Below are 24,818 nucleotides of genomic sequence, written 5' to 3' on the forward strand. Positions count from 1 at the left end.
ATTACAGTTTTCATTCACAGAGTTGTTTGTTTTTTCATAAAGACGCCAAATCCTGCTTTCAAACTTTATTGGAAGGCTGATAAGCTTGTTGCATATCTGTGAAAATACATGCTTGAAGGAAATAAAATAACAAAAAGCACCGTTAATTTAAACAATCTTTGTGATCTGTTGATTTCCATCACATTACGTAGAGGGATTTCAGCATAAAGGCAATATTTTACAGCATATTTTAAGCATACAGCTTAGTTAACACAAGGTTACAAAATGAATGCTTATTGAACAGTTTCAGGTAAAGCCCAGCGGGAGGCAGTATAAGGCTGGCCCTTCAATCCACATATCCACTTTTTTTATATATATATTTTTTATCTGTCCAGAAGCGGTTCGCTCTTCACATTGTTTCAGTGCAGTGAAAGGTCATAGTGCTCACAGGACAGGAAGGCCCTCCCCCATAGGCCAGTGCTCTTCCTGTTCTCCTCTCTGAGACACCTGAGCAGCATAATGTGGCTCAGGCACTTTTTTTTTTAGATGGTGTCATCTAAATGCTCGTGCAGCCTTTCTCCTCTGTTATTGTGCCTGTACCTCCTGAAAAGAAACCAAGTGTTCAATTTAGTGCAGCAACAGTGACAAACTGTACACTGGCTCGAGTAAAAATGACAATTGTTTTGTCAGCAGACGCAGGCTGGCCTGTCACGCCTCATGTTTGCACAGTATTGTGTGGGAGGACACCGTGTCACATTTTGCTGTTTCATTCTGTACCATCACCTTTTTTTTTTTTTCCTTGTCGTTTTCTAAAGCATCCACTACCAGTGTCTTATTTTCTCGCTGCATATGGCTTTATCAACTGAGCATAGCCTGAAATGAGATTTGTGCTTGTGTCTGCCAGTGACTGTGTGCCTTACCGTACCTCCACAGCAGAAATGCGAGCACTCCTCCTAAACTCAGCAGGAGCAGGAGACAGACTACAGCTGCCGTCGCACTTCTGTTCTCGGTCTCACAAGGTGCTGTCAACCAGGAAAAAACAGCCGATGAGAGGAGGAACAAAGAAAAACAAACCCAAAGAAACAGAAAAAACAGAGGTCATCTGGCATGGCTGTTCTTAGAGGGCAAAGAGGTCCCCTGCAACAACTCCACACAGTCACTAAACTGACTGGAACACCAAGGGATAACAGGAGGCATCCTAAAATACCCTGACTGTCGCTGGATCATCATGCCTCTTGGCAGATACGAGGAATTGCATTTGTCTTGCCTGTTTAGCAGCAGTGGTAGCGGCAGTGGCAGTAGTGTTGGTAGTGATTTATTGATTGCACTCTGGAAAATCCTTTATCACTGAAACACCACCGGTGATACAATACACAGAACAGAACAGAAGCGCAATCAGGACACAGCTTCAATAGACACAATGCATTATGTACAGGAGTCCGATTCCTGAATATCCATGACACAGCACGGTGGGCTTTAAATAAAGTGTCAACAGGCGTAGCCACCTTTACATCGAACCGCCTGCTCCAGCCAAATGGGGATCAAGCATTGAGTTTTTTAATCTCATGTGGAGAAATGTGGATTTACATCCCAAGTAAATGCAGTATGACCATGAAAAAAGTGCTGCATTACAAGTCAAAGATAACTCTGACTTAAGTCCACGAGAGTATATTTTTATATATAAACACAAAAAGTAAAGAAATTTGTATTTGGTAGATTATTTCTTGCCAATAAATCGTACACCTTGAAAAACCTGCTTATTTAAATGAAGCCATGTTTGTAAGGAAAATGCGTTTGTGGGTTGAGCAGCAGAGTTGAGTATGTGGGCTGTGTCCATTAAAAACTTTCCAATTTTTCTCTTGCCAATCACAAACAGCTCTGACAAGTTTTTCATGGCCACAACCCACATACTCAACTCTGCTGCTCAACTCTGCTGCTCAACCCACAAACGCATTTTCCTTACAAACGTGATGCCATTTAAGGGAAAGATTTGTTGCCAAGGAGCACTGTTACAAAAAAAATAAATAAAAATCAACCAAACACAAACCTCCTTAATTTTGTGCAAAGTTTATCAAAATTATTGATAAAATCTGAGTATTACAAGCATTTTGTTGACACATAAAAAATCAAGTGGTCTACTGCAACGTGAGTCTATTGCATGATGCATTATAGATCATGTAGCATTTGTAATATCTTAAAAAATGTTTTATTCACACATATGCACAGCTTGGTACTAGCCATAGATGATTTTCAATTGCTTTATGATAAATTTATGCATGTCTCAATTTGCAAGATAACAAGACAGCGATCAAATTAATGTAGAGGATTTTTAAGAGAAATGTTCAAGTAAATAGATCCATCTCAAAATTGTAAAACCAACTCCAAAAAAAAGTTTATAATTAGAATATTTTAAGAGTTCAAAAACCCAATGTTCACACTCCTTTTTAGACCTCTTATGGTCTCCTTTATCCATTTAGCTGCTAAATGCTGGATCACATTTATCAGCTTCACTCTGACTTTGTGTGTCTGTCTTTTGATGTCAGACAGGAAGAGTTCAGTGTTTTTTATGACAACAACAGCTGGAAATTAAGTCAAGAACAGTGACAGTGAACCACAAAAGCCAAGCTAAAAAATAACCCACAGACCCAAGACGTGATAATTATCAGTGGCTTCATCCCTGTGGGGGGGATATTTCCCTTTACACTTCCACTGTTAATGTCATAAGTGTTGATTAAAAAAGGTAAAGCAGTACCTGCAGTGTAGGTGGCGGAACTATGGCCGAGCTTGTTGCTAACAATGCAGGTGAAGTGGCCACAGAGTGGAGAAATGGTAATAATTAATATTGTTCCATTGTTGGAGACTTTGCCCACCGCCTTGGTGATGTCGGCACTCTCGTGGCGCCAGCTGAATCTGGGATCAGTCCCCCAGGCCTCGTTACAAACAAGCAAGGAGTGGGACACGTTAATGCTGACGGAGACGTGGTGGACTGCCTCTGGAAAGACAGACAAACAGAGGTGAAATATGGAAATATGTGACAAGTATGTAGGTAAAGAATGCAGCGCTGGATGGAAACAAGAGGATATATGAAGTGCTCAGCCGTGGGCATCTATCTGTTATAGAATAAGAATAATGGCACACGGCTGTCCAAGAGGGTCTCAGACAAAGAATCATGAGAGACATTTAATGCTGTCAGGAGAAACTGGCTCAGTTTCAGAGACAATAATGAGATCAGAGAGAGAGGCATAATGTTGGAGAATGGGATGATGGAAAACCCTGGAAGCCGAGAGAGCAGATGTAGAGAAGAGTGGAGCTGATGAATTGATACTGTTAGGGCAGACAAATGAGAGTAAAAGCACAGAAGCTACGGGGAGACTGGATTCGTCTAGAGGGACAAACGCAAAAAGAAAGACCGGGAAAGTGGAGCCTGTAGGCAAATTTAATTCCAAGTGTTACATTATTAAATGAGACATCTACCAACAGAAGAAAACAATGCTTTCTACTGTGAAATTAAAGCGCATTCGTTATACTGTTGGTAATTATTGGAGTTAACACTTGAAAGGCCACAACAGAGTCAGCTGGAGAGTATTTGATGTATTCTTTCTTTCATATAATTACTCAGAGAGATTCATGTAAAGAGGCCAAGTTTTACATAAACTGCCGCAGCAACATATTCAAATAATTTAAAGCAAACAACATTTATATTCATATTTCAACTAACTGTTGGTATATTCTCCAGCAGCCCCACTATGTAGTAGGACCTTTTGTTCCCACGTCTTTACACTGGGACGTCTTAATGTTAATTTACTGCTGCTTTAGCATTTACTGCTGCCGTATTGAACCTTTAAACAAGTACCAGGCGGAGGTATGACGCATGGATGTAATTACACCATAATTTTACAATCAGTGGATATAACCATCAAAACGCTTCTAACTTAATGATTTATACTTAAAAATTCATACCCTCTCATGAGTCTCTTGTCTCTTGTTAAAGGCAAAATAATGGATTACACAGTAAAAAATGTACAGTAGCTTGGTGGTAATATTCTTTCCTCAAAGTCATCAGTGTTTAATTATCTGCATTCATTACTGTGCAAAAACTTTTGTTGTGTATCATCTAGAATTAGGACTGTTGTTAATGAATATTTATTATGAGATAATCCATACACTTCTTTTTGTAGTTAACCTATTGCCTGTTATTTATGTTTCATTGTGCCCACCATTGTTGTCCTCAAGCTGAACAAAACCAAAGCAAGATATTTTATTTGGGCAACCCAACATGTTAGATGGGTATCTCTCTGCTAATTGGTCTTATAGCTTCTTACCACTTTGACAGTGCTTCAAAATTTGATAAACAGGTGAGCTCTGTTGCTAAACTAAGGCATCTCAGTAAGGTGAAGGCCTCTCCCGCTGCATGACTTTGAGAGAGTAATTCACACTTTTATTACCTCTCTTGTTTAAACTATTGCAATTCTTTATATGTTGACTTTGACCAGTCGTTTCATCATCGCCTCTGGGATGTGCAAAATGCAGAAGTTTGCCTTTTGACAGAACAGAAATGACGTGATCACCTATATTCTTGTTACACTTGCTCCTTACACAGACTTCGAGATCCAATTAAAATTTTTATTACATGTTTCTCAGTCTCAGTCATTTAGCACCACCTTGCTTAACTGAACTTTTGCAACCCTACAATCCTGCCAGAGCACTGACGTCTACGAACCAACTGCTTTAAGATGTTTCCGATTCAAGCTTAATAGCTGAGGTGATCGAGCCTTTTTAGTGGTGGCTCCTCATCTTTTGATCAACTTAGCTTACCAGCCTCTCAATCGTTTTAAAATGCTGTTAAAAACCTACTTTTTCTAACTTGCTTTGGGTCTAATTGAACAAGATACCTCAGCTTTTATTATTCAAAATTGTTTTTACTCAGTTTGAACTTGTGACGCTCTCCACTTTAGAGGATGTGGTTCACCATATTAAGCCCACAGGTTCCCCTCGGGATCCTTTTCCTCCACAATTTTTTAAAGACATTTTTCCTAGTATAGGGCAGTATGTCCTTGAAATTATTAACAGCAGTCTGTCTTCTGGTGTGGTTCCTGCAAATTTCAAACATGCAGTAGTGCAGCTACTGCTTAAGAAACCTGGCCTTGATCACAGTTTTAGCGAACTATAGGCCTATTTCCAAGCTGCCTTTACTTTCCAAGGTTTTAGAGAAAATCGTTTTTAGTCAACTGAAAGATTTTCTAGATGATAATGGCATCTTTGAGGTTTTTCAGTCAGGTTTCAAAACACTTCATAGCACAGAATCTGCATTATTAAGGGTTTTTAATGACATCCTTCTGGCATGTGATTCTGGTAACCATGTTGTTCTTGTCTTGCTTGACCTAACTGCTGCTTTTGACACCGTAGACCACAATATTCTAATTTCTCGATTAAGTGATGTAGTAGGTATTGGTGGCACTGCACTCAATTGGTTTAAGTCTTCTTTGTCAGATCGAACTTTCTCTGTCAGCCTTCTCGGTTCATCTTCTGCTCCTCTGTCATGCGGTGTCCCACAGGGCTCAATTTTAGGGCCACTACTGTTTTTACTGTATTTATTGCCTCTGGCTTCTATCCGTAGAAGGCATGGGATCGCATTTCATTGTTATGCCAAAGACTGCCAAATTTATTTGCCACTGAAGCAGAAGGGTGGCATCTCCATAAAACCTCTCATGACATGTCTAGATGACATTAGAGCTTGGTTGGCTCTAAACTTTTTAAATTTTAATGAAAAGAAAACAGAGTTGTTGGTGTTTGGACCCAGTGGTCCCTGTGAGTCCTCCTCTGTAGATTTGGGACCTCTGGAAGTTTATTTTAAACCTGTTGTTACTGATCTTGGTTTTAAGTTGGACAGTGATTTTAAATTGGACAACCAAATCAGAGCAGTGGTGAAGTCCAGTTTTTATCATTTAAGGCGACTGGCAAGAGTAAAATCTTTTCTTTCGAGGCAGCACCTTGAAATAGTGATCCATGCTTTTATTTCTTCCCGCCTGGACTACTGTAACGCACTTTAGGTGGGGGTCAGACAGTCGTTGCTCTCATGTCTGCAGCTGGTTCAAAATGCTGCTGCACGACTCCTAACAGGAACTCGTAAAAGAATGCATATAACCCCTGTCCTGGCCTCACTACACTGGCTGCCTGTGTCTTTTAGAGTTTTGAAATTCTTATGTTTATTTTTAAATGCTTCACAGTCTTGCCCCGCCTTGCCTCTCTGAGCTTTTTCATCTCCACACACCCTGTCGGTCTCTCAGGTCAGCTGACCAGCTGCTCCTGGAGGTACTGAGATTGGTAGGAAGTCAACTTGAACCTGAAGTTTTATTTATAAGCTTCCAAATGACAACATCAGACACTTTAAGGTGCTTAATATTGTAAGGTAAAGACTCTACATTAGTAGAGAGGAAACCCCAACAACTAAACTCCCCCCTTTTAGCAAGCACTTGGCGACAGTGGGAAGGAAAAACTCCCTTCTAACAGGAAGAAACTTCCGTCAGAACCAGAGTCAGTGAGGGGTTACGCGACAACCTTTAAATGCTCATAATTTGAATTAAATGATCAACTATAGTAAATATAGAGCATCTTAACACTCAAGCAGTTGTTTATCCCTGCACTGTACCAGCAGTGTCTTTAAATTTCTCCATAACGTCTGTTACAACAAGCCTTTGTGGAGTGGGGACCTGGATAAATGGACAGCATACTAAAGTGACTGTGCACATATTTTACTAACAAAAGGGGATTTATCTAAGGCTGTCACAATAAATCCTCTCACGTGCCGGTCGTCATACTGTACCGTATTCCCTGACGATGCATTGTGTGGAGGTGTTGGCTCCTTGGAGATCTGTCACAGTCAGAGTGTACACGCCGCTGTCCGCTGTGGTGTATCCATTAATCTGGAGTGTCGTCTCCTGCTGCTCGGTGCTCACACGGACATTTGGCCTCGTACCAGCACACTTGAGACTCCTGCCAGAGCACGTGGCCAGTGTCACTCTCTCAATATTAAACCCCGTTTCCGGCTCGTGTTCCCAGGTTATTGTGGAGATGTCTTCCAGGTGTCCACGCTTGATCTGGGCTTTCAGATCCAGGCTGGATCCGGGGACTACATACACCGGCTCTTCATTGAGGATGTGCACTGACATACAATGGAGCCCACATGGCACTGAGAACAAAGATCGCACTGTTCTTTATTACATCGTCTTCTGTGCCTCTTTCACTTACGTGACTCATACAGTGCATATTTCTACTGCACTGGCCATGAAGACCTGCAGTATTCAATCAGACTTTTGCCTCTGGAGTGTTTGCATTGTACGAACAAAATAGAAAGCTAATGAAACAAACAATAACATAATATGTCATCGCCATCCTTCTCTGTATGCGCTTTATGAATATACTATAGCTAGTTGCTGTCAAATAATGTCAAGTTATGATTTATAATGCATGACAGCCATGCCTAATGTGATATCCATCAAACCACATCAATATCCTAAAATCTGTGTCAAAGCCTGGTAAGCCTGTGTGCATTTACCATGAGAGCTATTAATCATGTGTCTTAACTTGAAAGGCAAAGGATGGGGGAAACGTAAATAATGCAAGTGCGGTCATTAACGCAAGAGGCACTTTTGCGTAACAGTGCAACGTCTTAGGGTTGTTTTGATCATTCTTTGTGTGGCTGAGGAACAGAAACTGTGCCACTGTCTCAGCTTGAACAAAGAACAAAGAAAAAAGGGCAAAGCAACATAGCAATACTTTTTCCCTTCTTTGCTTTTTTTTTTTTTTTTGCCTAATGACAAAATCATTAATATGGCGGGTACAACAAAAAAGGCTTACTCAAGAGAAACAGTGGGGCAACTCTCCAGCACAGGAAATACTGTAGATCCATAACACCTGCTGATGTAGACGGAGAGTAGAGAAAGAGGAATTTGTCCATGACCTCAGCAGCGGCACACAATTTCCTCTGTACTCAGGCAGCAGGGGTGCCACTGCAGCAAGAATAATAACACCACCTCCAGAGAAAATGTGAAATTAAAATGAGAGCAAAAACAATTACAGCCAGCATGTCCTTCTATTAAAAAAATGTAAGCCAAATGTTTAGGGTATTCTTTTTTTTTCTCCCCTCTTAATTTATTTGTGAAGTATCCAAAGAACAACAGTATTGGCATTGCAGACTGCAGTAAAATCAGAAGTTGGAACAAAACCGGGACACGTCTGCTGCCAAAACTAAAATGAAGCCCCTCAAGCACAGCTGCTACAGGAAAACACAGAGAGAGAACAGAGATAACGGTGCAAGAACACAACCCAACCTGCATGCATTAAATATAACCTAGAATTCCCCTTTTTGTTTACCTTGAAGTTATCCACATCAAAACCCTCTGCAGCGGGACTCACCTACCTTTCTAAACCCGAGACAGACAGCACAGTTGAGTCAGAGGTCTTCTGCTCTGTATTGACTTTCTCAGAGGTTAAAGTGCAGCGCAGTTCACCTCAGTGAGAAGAATTATGGCCCAAAACACCGCAATACCTTTAAAGGGCTTGCCATTGTAAGAAATATTCCAGTTTGAAACAGCAGTAAAGCCAGATGTCTTCTGGAGCTTCTTCTCTTCTCTCTGGCCTTTTCCCCCCTTCTCGTCATGTCCAACCCTTGTGTGTCACGTAGGCGTCATTTTCTTTTCCAACAGTCTACCTCCCACCCCACCACCACTTCCTGTACAGTCAATGCTCTTTTCTGCTTTGTGCTTTAAATAAGTTGAACTGTCTATTGTAAAACCACCCCCTTTTTATTATAAGCACCACCCTGCTCCTTTCCTGGGCCTGTGTTCTAGCACACGCTCCCTGGACAATACAGCATATTTGATTCTAGATTTTCACACAGCTGCTTCTGAGCTGTTTGTTAATAGTGATAAAAAGAAATGGCTTTCTTTGGAAGGAAATCACTGACAATGTTGAAACGCATTCTTACAAAATAGGTTTTGTACTGCGGGCTTCTTATCCGGCACGAACACTAGTTGCCCTGCAGACACAATGCATTGTTTTGGTGTTGAATTGTAAAGAGGAACTAATACACGATTTACTCTATTTTTATTTCTTCCAATAATTGTCCCTTGCTTGCAACTGAGAAACCTCTTCAAGCATGTTAAGGGGAATGCCAGCGATTTCATTCCCTGGGAAAGTTTAGCTTTGTGTTAAAATCTGATCGCCAGCTGTTTTAAAGAAAACTGCAAGCGGATACAAATGAATCCATCAAACAAGATGATTTGATATGATCGAAAGCGCCACAACAGCCTCCGAACCAGCTCTGACACGAGATTGTTTTGCCACACGTGTCTCTTACACCACTAGAGCACTGAAGCATAATGACATCACTTATTCAGAGGTTAGCTCCACAGTTTCTCACTTTGGGGAGCACATCCTGGGGCACGGATATAATGAGCGATTTAAAAATGATTATAAAACCATTTGTATTTGCAAAGGATTTACGAATAATCATGGGAATCACAGCTGTGGCCCCCACTGAGTCTACAGAAAAGTGCTGTCAGTTGGAATTAACCAGTGGGTGGCACTAATACAACAGCTGAAAAATATCAACACTGTTAGCCCTCATATCAGCTTTTTTTTTCTTTTTTTCCTTCTTCTTCCTCAGCAGACATCATCTATAAGCTTCTGGCTCCATATGCAAATGAATTACTTGCTGGGGTTGTTTCAGTTTGCTAATGTGTTACTGCACAAGCGAGCAGCTGAATCAAAGACTCAAATGTGTAAAGATGGTGCAATTATATGATTTTATCTGGTGCTCTAGGGGATCATGTCTTCTTCTTTCGACTGCTCCCTATAGGGGTCGCCACAGCGGATCATCTCCTATCTCACCCTCTCTCCCTTACATTCTCCTCTGTCAACCCGTTGCACTACATCCACAAATCTCCCCTGTGGTTTAATTTTTTTTCAATTGCCTGGCAGCTCCATATTCAATATCCTTTCCCTGGTAGCCCTCCTCTGCACATGTCTAAAGCATCTCAGTCTTGCATCTTAACCACTGTGCTGACCTGAGATCACCTACCGGAAGGAAAATGCCAATGAATGATGAATGTGAAAGGAATCGACTTTCTCCAAATGCTGTCGCTGCAATGCAACAGCTGTTACTTCAAAGTTATTTCCCACCCACTGACCATTCTACCGCAAACAAATGACTGCGTCTTCTTTAAGAAAACAGGCGTGTCCGTCACAGGTATGAACAGAAATGTAGGAAGTAGCCGACAAGTGTTTTCGTCCTTACAGCACAAAACTAATATGTGGACAAAGGGGCTATACAGAGGTAAGCCTATTATAATATAACCTATACTACATACTATATTTAAGATGTTTATGTTTGTAAGTTTATTAATCAGATGTAAACCGAACTAGATGTATAGCCAGCCAGCACAGTAACAATATGATAAAATGTCCACACAGCATTTATTGGAAGAAATATCCACACCTATCCCAGCTACCGGAGAGAATGTCTTTAGGGATTTTTTAAAAATATCCACACATGCATACATTTATTGTGTGCATATATATATATATATATATATATATCTTGTATAGTTAAGGTTTTAATGCTTTAATCTCCCAACAGACTGGCCTGACTGACGACATGAGACAACCTTTGCTCCTTATCAGCTTGTCGCTGGCAGGTAAAACAATTTGCACTGACAGTCACCTCTCCTCATGTCCCGCGTGCAAGGTTCAAACAGCTCACAAAAGTCTGTAAAGTCCAAAGAGTTTCGACTGAGTCTGTGCTGAGAGTGGAGGGAAAACAAGGCTGGGGAAAAGACGCCGTGGTATTCCAGGCACGTTTTAAAACAACTGCATTTCAAGCAGAAAGCTCGCCTTTAACCGCTCTTAAACCTGCGCGGCTGCATTCCCGTCGGTGCGCCGACTGAGTGACGTGATGCCTTCAGGGCCTGCTTACAGGCTCAAACATCTGAGCTTTCATCTCGTGATTCAGAACGAAGTGTCTTTTTTTTCTTTTAATGGGAAGGGCGAGTCTACAGGTTTTGAAAACAATAATATGAACAATAGGACTACTAGTAGCATCGATACCTGGCTGTTGTTTTGAAAACATGACATAAAAAAGCAAACGCCTGCATAAGTCCCAAGAAAGGCGAAGTTTGCTCTTGTTTCAGTTATTTTTATTAAAAAAAAACAAAACAAAAAACTACATTTCCTTTTTTCTGTTTTTCTTGTTGTTTTGTTTGTTTTAGATCTACTGTATTTTAAGAAAAAGAGAGAGAGAGGGAGTGATTCTATGTATTTGTGAAATGTTTTTAAAGATTTATGAGTTCAGCAGGAACAAGTGAGCCCAGAAAAGGTTCAGAGGCAGAATAACACGATTTTTCTTCGCGGGGTTTGTTGATAGTAGCAAAAAATATAAAATAATGCCAGCCGCACTTAGCGCCTTGTGTTTCCTGTTTGTGAAAACCTTTTGCTCAAAAACAAAAAAGATCAGGCAACAAGCTTCTGAAAGCGAATTAGCGCCAGGAATGTAAATTATATTTTAATTTGTTCATTAACTAAGGGCTGTTCTTCATGCATGAGAGATAATTATTAAAGTAATAATCATCAACATTTTCATATGATTAAATATTCATTTTGCTGCTATCGGCAGCTGCTTCTACACAGTTCTCATTCAACCTACACTGCGCATGAAAGCACTTCTCCAGTTCTTGTGCCTGCGGTTTGGTGGATGCGTTTCTGATAAATTCTTTGGTAAACAAGAAGCTGTTTAGTTTACATCTCCAGAAATGTTGTTCAGCTGAAAGTGACTTAACGAGAAGGACTGTCAAAAGAAACCGCCACACCCACTGGAGCAACCCACAGATTTAAAGTCCAGCCTCTTTGGGTACAAGTTTGCAGGTGAAAGTTTCATCATCACTCCGCTTTTGCTGCAATTGGCATGGCCTCTGGACTCTTTGCTGCAGTTCATTTCAGATCCATGTATCCAACTAAATCACTTTAATAGTGATTTATTAGACAGGCTTTACTTATTAAAGTCTAACTCTTAATGATGTCATAAATGCATCTTATTTTAGGTGCCCTTGTAAAAACGGCCTTGTAAAATCATTCCAACCGCACATGAAAGCATCAGCTCTGGGCTGCTTCACTCGTTATCATTTCTCACTTCTGACTCATTAGCCTTTATTCTGACTTTTTTTTTTTTTTTTTTAAGAAGACAACAAACCTAAAAGCCTAAAACACTTTTGTTGTCTTTAAGAAATCAGTGGGGAAACCTGAATACAGGCCATTTCACTGGTGTCATTTTATTCTCTGCTCTCCTGTGAAAATCGTATAAAGGCAGTCCAGCGAGACTGATCAGGACCATATTGATTTATTCACTATAAATCACTGGCTGGTGTGTTGTCGCATAGAAGCTTTATATGCCAGTAAAAAAAGGCATTGAAAATTCAGCAGGGCTTTTCCAGCTTCAATCTGCAATACTAACACAAAACACACACAGAGAGGAATGGTAGCTAAAGACAAAAGCACATATTTCCTTCTTTTTTCCCATGCAGATTTCAAATTGACAAACATGCAAACAGCAGAAGAACTTAAATTCAGTTTTTCTTTGGAATGTAGTTGCTTAAAAAAATCGCTTATGCACCACTGATTTTGTGAAGAGAGACAGCAAATATGATTATGACATGGCTTACAATAAGTCAGGCTAACAAAAACACAAAATAGATGTTTAGTTTGGGATCACTTACAATCCAAAAATCATGGTGTGAAATCGATGAGGAAGGAAAGAGTGTGTACCTTACTAATGGGTTTTTACCCCCTGAGCCCACTGTGTGTATCTATAGATTTTCTCCTCTGCAGTGGTGAAAGATGTACTCAGATCCTTGGAGTAAAACTACAAATTTAAGAATACTATGCTATTAGAAGTATTCCAAAACCCCATATAAGTGAAAATGCAGATGCTTTCTTTTCATTCTAAAAAACATGTAGGTGCATCTCTGTAACCTAAACATTTTTGTAAATACCATTTTTTTTTCAGTTTTCATTATTATTATTTTAATTTAGAAATGTTACCGTTTTATTCTATTCTGCTCCCAAAACAAAAATGCTCAGAGATGTGTCCCACACCTTTCCCCTTCTTATTCACCAATCTGCATTATTATATCGCGGTAACACAAACATGCAGACACACACCAGACACTATGCTAGTACTTGCCTTAATTCTTCAGATTCAGCAAGCTGCTGGAAACATTCCTCAAAGATTTTGGTCCATATTGATATGATCACAAAGTTGCAGCAGATTTGTTGGTTGCACATCCGTGATGCAAATTTCCTGATCTGCTGCAGAGGTGCTCTGTTAAATTGAGATCTGGTTATTTTAATACAGGGAACAAACTATTGCCAGTCGGACTGACCCCCGGCTGCCAATCATCTATTCTTGGAGATGATTTGAGATGATTTGAGCTTTTCGACATGTTAACCTCATCAGAAAATGGGTACACTAGCAGCAATACTCAGGTCGGCTTTGACTCAGTTGGTGCTAAGGAGTCCCCGCATTACTACACAAACATCACCACCCTATTACAAAGAAGAACGGATCCATGCTTTTCTGTTGCTTCAGAAACTGTAGCTCGTTACATCAGTCAGTGTTTCTAATCTTCTGTTGTCAAGTTTGATGAGCCTGTGTGAATTACAGCCTCATTTTCCTGTTCTCAGCTGACAGGAGTTGCATCCTCTGTGGTCTTCTGCCTCAAGGTTTGACGCATTCAGAGATGCTCTTCTGCATACCTTGGTTATAACGAGTCCTTATTTGAGTCACTGTTGCCTTCCTGTCAGCTCGAAGCAGCCTGACCATTTTCCTCTGACCTCTTGACATTAACAAGATATTTTTGCCCAGAAAACTGCTGCTGACCAGATATTCTCTTCTTTTGGATAATTTTCTGTAAAGTTTAGAGATGGTTGTGTGGGGAAACTCCCAACAGATCAACAGTTTCTGAAATATTCAGACCAGTGAGTCAAGCCATGTTAAAAGTCACTTAAATCACATTTTCTCCTGTGACGTTCAGTTTGAGCTTCAGTAGGTCGTCTTGACAGTGCTTACTTGCCCAAATGCATTGTGTTGCTTCCATGTGATTGGCTGATTAGACATTTGTATTAATGAGCAGTTAAACAGCTGTACCTACTAAAGTGGGAGTGTATTTGCCCATGGACTGTTAATAGCATTTTTAACTTTCAAGAGAATCCCCTCTTTTCAGTACTTGCTACTGTAACCAACACTAGATGCTTATTTTTCTCTTTTTTTTCTTTCTTTTTTAGTTGTTGCTGTAAACAGAACAGAAACCAAATCCAGCTCAGACATAAGTTTGACCAATTTTTCATAGTGAAAAATGACCTGAACATGACCCGTTCCCTTGTGGGAGTATCTAAGTAATGTGGGCTGTTGCAGTGGATGGCCTTGCTTTCGCCTGGCTTTTTGGAGGGTGACTTTTCTTCCCAATAGTTAAACTGGCTCTCCATTTTCAGCTAGGCAGTTGTTTGAACTTTCTCCATCTGTCTCTGGTTTTGGTCGAAGCCACAGCTTCTCAAATGACACTATAATGCGTCACCATCAAAGTATGAGAACCGTTTTGCTGTTTATGTTGGTTTTAAATTACTTGTTTGTTGAATGAACTGATGACTCATTATTGAGGAAGGAAGAAATAAAAAAGCCATACATTGATTTTATTCCTTAGTTTTTTCTAAGACTCTTTTGTCTAGACTCTTCTAATTTCTGCAGAAGGTCACAAAACAAAAACGCTGAGATGCACTGATTTAATTTTTAAAAATACACCGTGTTTATGCTTATCTTTGCCTGGATTACCCTGAAATTTGATGTAAACAGTCATGTGTCCTCAGGTGCTATTATGATGACGGCTAATTTCACTATCTAGTATATTTATTTTCGTAAAAAAAGATTACATTCTTATCAGGTTCTGCGGCACGTTGTTTGAAATATAAAACATTTCCTCCACCCTAAATTGAAATGATAAACATTGTAAGCACTGCATCTTTAATATCTCTCTTTTTTTGATTGTTTGTTTAGTTCTCCTCCCCGTCCGTGTACTGGGTCAGAAACCGGTGGTGATCAATTTCCAGACAAACCCAGTGTTGTCTCAAACTGGTACTGATGTAGTGTTCACATTGCTGAACCTACCAAGTGTCCTGACCATCACATGGTTGTATGAGAACAGGCCTTTGGGCGTGTGGGCTGGAGGGACCTCAACGGTTGAACCACCACCGCAGTTCCAGGGCAGGGTCTCCATCACTGCCAACACGCTCAGAATTGGAAGTGCCCAGCTCCAGGATGCGGGGAGCTACCAGGCAACGGTGCTTCCCACTTCTAACACAAACCTGTCTGTGAACACCGGATCAGTACAGCTGAGAGTGTTTGGTAAGAGATAAAGAAGTGCCCCTGTGAGTTGATTTAAGAGAGAGTTGGGAAGTGGGGTGGTAAGGGAAAGTGGAGGGCTTGTAGAGTGTGTGGGGGGAGAGAGGTTTTGAGGGAAGCGATAATGTTAGGGAGGAATACCAGGGAGTAAAAAGAGAAGAGGGAGGATTCGGGAAGTAAGAGAATTAGTCTGGGAGGTATAATGAAATTAGTGACCCATAGTAGGCGAGGTAAAATTAATGAAAAAAGAGAAGGGGATGAAGCCAGTGGCTCAGGGCTTTATGCTAATTAAAACTCATCCAATATGCAGCATTCATGCTCTTAGATGTTTGATATTATAGCAGTCTAAATGTAGCGTTGCATTTGCATACAGTACATACTGTATTTGCATTCATTTATATTCAGTACTGTAATGGAGCCCGAACAGCTGAGGGTCTCTCTTTATTTTCAGTCAGCTGCCCACGCTGCAGGGATGATGTACAGATTTTCTCAACCTTCTTACCACCAGTGCTAATAGGGTGCCAGAGAGACCGAATTGTTAGAGGCACTAGTCTATTATTGCTGAAAGGTCACATTCTCCAAACTCACCACAGCAAGTTCATGTCATGGAACAGCCGCATCCTTCTGCACGACTCTCAGCCTCCTACTTACTCGTTCATAGCTTCCTCTTGAAATGAAAGGCAGCCAAAATGCTAAAATATAAATCCTGCTGCTGATTCACAGGTGATCTGCAAAAACAGGAGTGATTAGAGTTATTTAGTAGTTGCTCGAATGTTTTTGTTTGTTTGCTGTAGCTGCTGAGGTTCTCTCTTAGTCACCGCTTCCTCCTCCTCCATCCGTATGCCCCCTCTTCTCCTTTTCCAATTATTTAACTTAGGCTGCTCGCCAAGAGGCATTTCGGGTACCACTCACACCGTCTGCCCCCTTATTCGCCATCTGTGCCTCTATCTGAACGGTGTCCCTTCTCAGCTCTCACTTGCTTTGATTACAACAAATTATCCTCAACAGATACATAAAGCTGCCCTCTATTGTTCTGTCACTCCAACTTTTGAAGTGAGCTCCCTCTCGTTCTCTTTCTCTCTCAAACACTCAGGCTCATACCTATAGTAGTCGTTAATTTTAAAATCTTTTCTCAACATTTCTGCTTTTGCGGCTCTTTGGTAAAGTTTATTTTTCTTCCCATAGATGCCGTAGCCGGAGTGAGTTTGTCTGTGCCTTTAGTACCATTGGAGGGGGGAAATGTGTCTCTGAGTTGTACATGGACTGCTGGGACGGAGATTACAGTCCAGTGGGGCAAAGGAGGCTCAACAGTCACTGCTGACTCCAGGATCACCATCTCCGGTGGCTCTCTCATCATTAACCCAGCCAGACGGAGTGATGCGGGGGAGTACACATGTACAGCCAGCAACCCCGTCAGTGCCCAAACTGCCACAAAGAGCCTCACTATCTACTGTGAGTTTGTAGTGATTAAGACAAGAGGAAGCTAATCTGCTGTAGCCACTGCAAATAGCAGTAGCTTATCTGCTTACCCCCATTGCACTGCATACAGTATGCTGAAGTGCACTCAGAGTGCACAGAACATTGTCCAAAAGCTTATTGTTGTGCTTCTGGCTTTGTTTCGATCACAACAGTAATTCAGTAATTCTCATGTTACAACTGCTATGCTTCTGATCGGTGTCCTCAAAGATCTAACGTGTATTTTTTGTGTGTCCGAAATAAATCCCATCCTCTGTAGCCACAGACGTATTCATTCACAGGGGCTGCTGTACTGTAGACTGATAACAGCTGGTAAAACTGAAAGTGCAGCTAATGATTACTTTCAATGTCACCTTATCTCTTGATTTATTTTTTTTCTCCAATAATTATTCAGGCCAGTTTTTCAATTTCAACCACAATTTCCCAGTTTGGTGAACTGGGCAGTAATCAGAAACAGAAATCAACCATAAATCTGCAAAGCCTGCATGTGGGAAACTATAACAAGCAAATATTTACAATAGTTTCCATCTTTTTTTTAAATTAATGCATTTCTTCAGTTAAGCTGTGCTGACATCAGACCAGCTGAGTTTAGGGTAGTAGTTAATGTTTGCCCACTAACTGCATTCTTGGTGGTTCAGTCCTTTTGACACTGAAGCTGCCAAAGTGTCCTTGGGAATACATGGCGGTTTGAAACAAGCATCATGTGGGAGAAATTCCATCCATATTTCCGATAAACAACATACACAATGTTTATTTAAGTCGTACTTGATTCGTACTAGCTTATAATCATGTTTTAAGAAGAAAAATACAAAAGTTGCCACTTCAGTGAGTGAATTATACTGTGAGGCATGCAAGTCATGCAATACATGTAAAAATAACCTTCAGAGAGAACATTTTCTTATTTTTTCTGTATGGCAAAACTCCATTAGCCGAATAACTTGCAGTCAAGATTAAAGACAGTTCACCAGAGTGATTTATCTTGATGTCTTTAAAATAAAATTGACAAAATGATAACTCCTTTAGCTGAACATATAATCCGTGCCTTTGCTTTTTGAGATATAAAACTGTGCTCATTGTACTTGTGAAGTAAATCTTTCTGGTGCTGATAACTTTGTCCTCTAATAATCAACAAACCAGATGGCCCTGACACCCCTGTGCTGACCAAGGACACCCCGAAACAGTGTGTCGGAGGAGGGGACGTGGTGGTGGGACAGACGGCTCGTCTCACCTGTACGTCTAACTCGCTGCCTCCTGCGCTCTTCTCTTGGCAACTCGACGGACAGCCTATCACAAATAGCCCGCCGGACAGCGGGGCGCTCACCATTCAGACTTATTCGAAAAATCAGAGCGGCCGATACGCCTGCACGGCCAGAAACGCCATCACTGGAAACACGTCAACCCAGAGCACAGTCTTTGCCATCGTGGGTGAGTTATGGTGAACGCTGACCTCTCTCTGACTGATTATGATGACAGTTGGTTTTGGACTCCGTCCTCATATCTGTCTTCACGACAGGAGAGGGACAGAAAGTATCCTGGGAGATTGATCTGCTGAGAATGCGGTCAAAGTCATTCAGTGAACCAGCCCGACTCATCCCTTTATTTTCACTTGTTTCCTCACCCCCCTCTTTCTTTGCAATTACTTTATCATTCCTTTTTTTAGAATCTTCACCTCCTCTTGTCTCATTTTTTTCTTTGCCTCCTCTTGTTTGTCTGAGCCTCCAGACTCATTATCTTTATTAATTCTCCCCCCTGTGACACCATTCCTTCTATTTCAGACGTATGCTTCAGCGGAGGGGAAGTGGCGGGGATTGTGATTGGCTCTTTCCTGGGCATCTTAATCATCGTGCTCCTCATCGTGCTCATTTTCTTTCTTGTGCGAAGAAGGAAGGGTGAGTTCGTGTGTGTGTATGACCACAAACCTTGTGTTTGTCCACTCTTAAAAAATTTATTGTATATTTTGTGAAGCAAAACACTTTTCATCACAGTCTTTATTAGCATCTTTACTTTAAAAGTAGTCCATTAATTTTTCCTTGCAATGTTGCAATATTATTTGTTTTATTAAAGCATTAAGACAAAGGGAAACTGCGCTGGTTCCAAAGACCAACCCAAATCAAAGGCCTGTGGTAAGCCCCTGTAAAATTTTAACTACAGATCTGATTTATTGACAATTCTTTTTTGTTCTCATTCCATTTTTCCTTTTTCTGTGTCTTTCCATTAAGCCCGCAGATCCACAGCCTAATGGTAGAAGGGATTTGGATCAAGGTCCCAACCCTCCCCTCTATCAACACAACTCTGACCGCTTATACAGAGCTGCACGCCAAAGCCTTGACAACCTGCAGACACTGCCGCCAAATGGGCTGCGTAACTCTGACACACGCCAACACAATGGCCATACGCACACAAATGGACTCCTACACAATGCTATTCAGAACACCAATTCATATCCACATAATGGCATTGACAACCCGGCTTTCGTGCAGACCGATGCTCAGAATACAAACACACTCCCAAACACACAGCAGCAAAATCCTAACATTCTCATACAGACTGGCCCTGCCCAGGGCGGCGGCCAGCCGCAGGCGGTTCATGTCAGCCTTAACGCGCTGCCGCAAACTACCCAGCCGAACAACAATGCACAGTTGCCCGCCATTCATGTCAATCTTAACTCGTATCCAACTGGTGGCCAACAGACACAGCAAGACATTTCTTTTCCCTTTACCAATGCAGCCAATAATAACGCTTCACAAATCCAACACAGCCTGATGCCTGCAGGGCAGTCTAATCCCAGAATGCAAAGTGGCAGACCCTATCCTAGTGACCCCCAGGATGCTCAAGTAAACGCATATCAGCAAGATCAACCAGGACTTATTCCGACTGGATACACACATTATAACAGTAATAACACTTCACAGAGGAATGCCAACACACAAACATACCAGGAACCAGAGTCTCACAGGAGGTCTGACAGGAACTCTGGAAGACAAGAGGCCACTCCTAGTTCCTCCCGTCGACAGATGTCTTGGGATTTCCTCAGAGGGACACCAGCGTATCCCAACGGCACGCTAGACAGAGGACAGACATCATCTGAGTACACCAGTGATACTACAGACTATACCAGCCATGCTCCCATACGCGAAGGAAGAACAACAAACAGATCTCAGCCTCGAACTCAGAGACAAACTGCTTCCCGTAGCAGGACTCCACCCAGACAAGATGCATCATTAGCTGACAGACGCTCGCGGCACCACTCGGCTGATTTTCAGCAGGTACTCTCTGGCATTTTAACCCAGCACGAGTCCTCACAACGCACACAGAGAAGCCCCCACACACAAAGGGAAAGTGCTCAGCGAGACATCAGAGGTTCGCCTCGTAGCCAGTCTGCCCCCAGGCAGGAAGCCACTCACAGCAATAACCCCCAGGCACTGCCTCCCACTGCCTCTGTAGGCCACTCTGCTGTCTCACAAGGACCCACCATACAACAGGGACTGACTGCACCGCAGGGTGCGGACACAAGAGCTTTGGCTGATCCTAATCATCTTCAACAGGCACACATGGCTCAGCAAAACAAAACAGCACCAGTTCAAACAGCACCACAAGGCGTGGGTACACAGACACAGCCTGTCACACATGGTGCTGGTCAAGCTCCCCAAAGGGGAACTGCTCCAGCCCCATATCCCTCCAGCCAGCAAAAACCCAGCAATCTAACCCAGGCTGCACTCAAAGCCCACACTGCAAGGGCTCAGACATTTCAAAATCGGAGACAGCAGACCCAGGCTGCCCTGCTTCACCCCGGACCACAGACTCAAGCTCCAGCTGCTGGGGATCAGCACCCACCGACTCCTCCTCCTGTTATCCCCCTCAGAGAGTTTCAAACGCTCCCTAAAGAGCGCAAACACCATAAATCCCCTGGTAGAGCCCCGGAGCCCCCAAGACCTCCAGTTAATATGCCAGTGGCTCAGCGACCTGATGCGCATCGCCATCACACCGTGATGCCTACCAACCATCATCACCAACCTCGGAATGGCCACATGCATGTCACCGCACACAGGCACGGCCACGCTCATGCTCATGGCCATGGGCAGCCTGCCCACTTAGCTCACCAAAGGCAGGTGAGTGTGAGACACAGCACGATAGCAGCCAACAGCTGCCATATGTTTGATATTGCAGATTTCCAGCATGCGGCTGTCTCTGACGTGCACTTTTGTGCCTGTGTTGTCCTGCTTCCTGCGTACTTGCATTTATACGAGGCCTGCTCCTTCTTTCACTGTCTGCTCAACAGTTGCTGCCTCAGTCTTTTTTGAAAGATGCTTGACAGTCAGTCTTAAAAAGTGTTGCAATTTTTGGGTTGACAGTGTTTGTCAGTGCCGTAAAATTGTATTTAGTCTCGAGTGTTTGTGACATTGTGGCAGTTTTTAAAGTAGCATTGTGTGTCAGGTGTCCTGCTTTTTTTTGGTGTCTGTGTGTGTCACATCGGCAATGAAGGGCTTGTTGTGTGTCTCCAGCAACAGGCTCACAGAGGGAGACCAAGATGATGACAGATGTCAGCAAACTACACTCTGCAACTGTCCTGTGAACAAACAGCCGACAGACGAGATCCAATATACCACCAAGCAAGACTGACTGCACGGGGTTTAGCACTTTAAAAAGCTGTCAAACGCTGTCATAACTGACTCCTGAAATCAGTTATTTTTTTATGGAAAAAAAAAAACGAAGACTGGGGTGAGAAATGTTTTCTGAAAAGATATTAGAAATTATCTTAAAGGAGGTTCGAGCTACCCTTTTTAAGGGGAAAAAATTACACTTACTACAAAGCTCCATAATCAACAAACCTTTGGAAATACAATAACTGTGTCCCACACCCAGTTATTGGACTGCTTTGTACTTCTGAAGCACATGTATCACAATTTGCCAAGGGCCTGTTTTTTTTTTTGTTTTTTTTTTAAAAGTGCAGTGATCCATAGGACCTGAAGAAGTTCATGTCCTCTCATCTATTTATCAGCAGCACTAAACAACTAAACTGCCCAAATAAAATGCACACGAGGTAGCTGCGTGAATATCCGTGACTACCTGAGCCAGTAATGACAAACAATAAATGAGAAAGGACCCTGCACAAGATGGACTCGGCCCCTGGGAGCAGTCATGAATGATGAAATTAGCAGCAGGGGTGGTCTTGATTTACTTGGAGCTATTTATTTTGTGCCTTCTGTTTACAGATGCCTCTTATGACACTTCTCAATTAAAGGGATTCGCTCCAGTGGTGCTGGGAAATAATGCTCTGCTTACTATGAGGGGGATCCCCCCCAAATGGATGGGCGCCTATTAATTAAATGCTTTTATGTGACTTAAATGACTTGGAAAATAATCATACCCGTGCACGAATGAGGTCAGCACAAAAACAAAACAAAACCCTGAGCTGCCGCACTTTCTGCTGAAAAAGCAGTGTAACAATTTACGGGTTCATAGACGGCTCATTAAAAATGAAAGATTGTCGTTATTAGCTTTTTTTTTCCCTTTTTTAAACTCAGGGTATAATTTTATATTGATGATAAGTTGCACTAATTGATATCGGTGGTGTTGTTTTGTATGTTTTATTTAATACTGATATAGTTCTGTTTCTCCTAACAGAACCAACAGCTCGGGCACTGCGTTGCACCAAATGTGTAACAAAAAGTTGGAAATGAATTGTGTCACATAAATTTTGTGCTGGCTAAAAGTTCAAAGGGTTTAAAATGTCACATCCCGAGCCTCCAGCAAAACCATTTACCGCTAGTATGCATCTGTTACGAGATTTTTTTTTAAAAACAGGGCATGTATTTGTGACCTTTTTATTATTATTAGCAGACAAAAAGTGGATATGTCAATCAAAGCCTCAGGTTAAGAAATTGAAAAGTCTCTTTTCTTCCCCTGGAACTTATTTGGCATTAAGAATACAAATCACAGAATATCCCCAACTCTGTTCTTTAATATTGAAATGAATAAGCTCAGCGTTTGAAACCAACATGAAAAACTACTCAGCGCATATGGAAGCTCCAACCAGACATCTGGAGCACCACAATTCCTTTGGTTCTTGTTTTGGAAAATGAATGCTTGTAAACAGTTCATACAGATGTTCCAAGTGAGATGATAAAAGTACAGTATTTATCATGAGAAGAATGTGTATATATTTGGGACTAATGAACAGATTTGTATTTTTATTTTATCAATAAAAATAAAGATATTTTGCTACTGCATTTGTCATCTCGCTGCCATCGCGCTAGACAACACTTTTCAAGAACTGTTCACAGCCAAATGCACCCCCACAAACACATGAGGATTTTGGATTTCCAGTGCAAAAATACCTCCTGTATGCATGGATGTTGACAGTAAGTCAATCCATATAAGCGCCTATTTATTCTGGTGTTCTTCTGTATCACAGAGCTGTTTGCAGTCTAGCCATATTTCTGCTCACTGTGTCTATAGTGCTAATTATTCATGGCGCCTGTGTATACCGAGTGCTGTTGTTGATTCTGCTCAGATAAATCTGTTCCTTCGGCTTGCTGTGGAGGTGCGGAGTGTGTGTTTGGATCACAGCTCCATCAGTCTCCCAATCCCCTGCTCCCACTTGTACGTCACCTCTGATGAACAGGCCTGCTGCTCACTATTGGAGACACTTCACGGTAGTCTAGCACTGTAATGAGTGGAGATGGAGTGCATTTGAGTACCTGGTACCAGAATAGGTTACACCATTGCCTACCAGTTCCAGATGAAAGCTGTGATTTGTGAAAAGTTTGGAGCGGTTTTACAAATGAAGTACTTTGTATACTATGCTACTCCTGCTATCTTTGGAGGGATGTGTGTTGTTTATTTCCTAAACAGCTCAATGGAAATTGCAAGACATTCTGGAGTCTTCGAACACGCAGCACAGTAAACCTCAAAAGCTTATGTCGCCACCTTCCCTGGGCCAATTTGCATGTAAATCTGCTCGTGTTGTTTTAGTATACTGATTTAAAGTGATTTACTGTGACTGCCGCAAGTAATTGTAATTGTTTACGCATGCCTTTGGTGGCATAAATTAAAGGAAAACATAGCTCAAGTGCTGTGTGTGCAAAGAGGGCATTTTTCAGTATTGACGAATGCTCGTTGTGGAGTGTGTCAAATTGCAGCAGCGAGCTTTCCTGACTCAAGTGTGTAGAGAGCCAGTGTTGATTTTACTCAGGAGACTGCAGTAGATTTGCACAGAAAACCTTAATGCCACAAGATGGCCAATATAATCCTAATCCAATCTTAATTTAAATTCAGCGCAGCTCAGCAGGCATGCATATTTTTTGTATATTTGATGACATTTTATAGTTTGGAAATAACAGGGGAATGGCCATAAAGCCCAGACCAAATTTAGTTCAATTAAGTAACCTCTCAGAGTGAATAAAAATTGATGATACCTCCTTTCTTTTGTTCACAGCATTGATGGTGATTTATTCCAGCACAAGGCGAAAGAAAGAGGCCAGGCACGGCAGTCCTCATAAGACTGTATGATCATTGAGATGAGCTGCAAAGCCCGTTGAGATCAATGCTGTTCATCCCTCTCAAAGTGTCCTTGGGCAAAACCCTGAACCCCTGCTGCTGTGCGCTGACCCCTTCGGTGAAACAGCATGTGAATATGAGTGTCAGAGGAATACGAAATGAAACAAATTTATGATTAAACTTTGCACACAGGATAACTGAAAAAGGCTATGAGTCTAAATTTATGACTCTAGACTGTCCCACAGTCATCTATCCTTGGAAAATGTCCTTGACCAGGACAGTGAATCCCCAGCAGTTCACTAGCTGTAAATTTCTCTAGACGGGAGCGTCTAAAATGTAAATCATAAGTCAAAACTGCACTGTGTCAACTACAGACTCCATGCCTCCACCTAACCCACAAGGGGGAGCCATGTGAGAA

General features: G+C 41.8%; 2 protein-coding genes across 9 annotated transcripts; one reads left to right on the forward strand and one right to left on the reverse strand.

The window, feature by feature from the left end:
• Positions 1 to 56: 56 nt before the first annotated feature.
• Positions 57 to 10,932, reverse strand: LOC308405234 (uncharacterized protein). 8 transcript variants are annotated; one of them, XM_080895726.1, is made up of 6 exons: positions 10,703 to 10,932; positions 7,837 to 7,893; positions 6,803 to 7,168; positions 2,732 to 2,971; positions 905 to 1,001; positions 57 to 582 (listed from the first exon to the last, which is right to left on the reverse strand). In XM_080895726.1, the coding sequence occupies exons 1-6, from the start codon at positions 10,710 to 10,712 to the stop codon at positions 522 to 524; spliced, it is 831 nt and encodes a 276-aa protein (XP_080751852.1). In that variant the 5' UTR covers positions 10,713 to 10,932; the 3' UTR covers positions 57 to 521. The 8 variants fall into 8 exon arrangements, with proteins under 8 accessions (XP_080751852.1, XP_080751851.1, XP_080751854.1 ...); XM_080895725.1 differs by having other exon boundaries at positions 7,837 to 7,896; XM_080895728.1 differs by lacking the exon at positions 10,703 to 10,932 and adding an exon at positions 8,399 to 8,682.
• LOC308405233 (uncharacterized protein) lies at positions 10,222 to 23,117 on the forward strand. Its single transcript, XM_080895720.1, has 9 exons — positions 10,222 to 10,315; positions 10,619 to 10,676; positions 15,080 to 15,427; positions 16,610 to 16,876; positions 18,038 to 18,325; positions 18,676 to 18,789; positions 18,965 to 19,023; positions 19,120 to 21,009; positions 21,403 to 23,117. Exons 2-9 carry the CDS (start codon positions 10,637 to 10,639, stop codon positions 21,430 to 21,432), a joined length of 3,036 nt encoding a protein of 1,011 aa, XP_080751846.1. The 5' UTR covers positions 10,222 to 10,315; positions 10,619 to 10,636; the 3' UTR covers positions 21,433 to 23,117.
• The last annotated feature ends 1,701 nt before the right edge of the window (positions 23,118 to 24,818 follow it).

This window comes from Rhamphochromis sp. 'chilingali', assembly GCF_963969265.1.
Source record: "Rhamphochromis sp. 'chilingali' genome assembly, chromosome: 11".
Taxonomy (NCBI): Eukaryota; Metazoa; Chordata; class Actinopteri; order Cichliformes; family Cichlidae; genus Rhamphochromis; species Rhamphochromis sp. 'chilingali'.

Excerpts from the sequence above, each read along its gene's own strand:
- LOC308405233 (XM_080895720.1), top strand. The coding sequence starts at position 10,637 with ATGAGACAACCTTTGCTCCTTATCAGCTTGTCGCTGGCAG. Across the intron at positions 15,428-16,609 it reads AGTACAGCTGAGAGTGTTTG|ATGCCGTAGCCGGAGTGAGT; the intron begins GTAAGAGATAAA and ends TTCTTCCCATAG. Across the intron at positions 19,024-19,119 it reads ACCCAAATCAAAGGCCTGTG|CCCGCAGATCCACAGCCTAA; the intron begins GTAAGCCCCTGT and ends CTTTCCATTAAG.
- LOC308405234 (XM_080895723.1), bottom strand. The coding sequence starts at position 7,936 with ATGGACAAATTCCTCTTTCTCTACTCTCCGTCTACATCAGCAGGTGTT. Across the intron at positions 2,972-6,802 it reads ATGCATCGTCAGGGAATACG|AGGCAGTCCACCACGTCTCC; the intron begins GTACAGTATGAC and ends CTGTCTTTCCAG. Across the intron at positions 1,002-2,731 it reads TTCCGCCACCTACACTGCAG|CACCTTGTGAGACCGAGAAC; the intron begins GTACTGCTTTAC and ends CCTGGTTGACAG.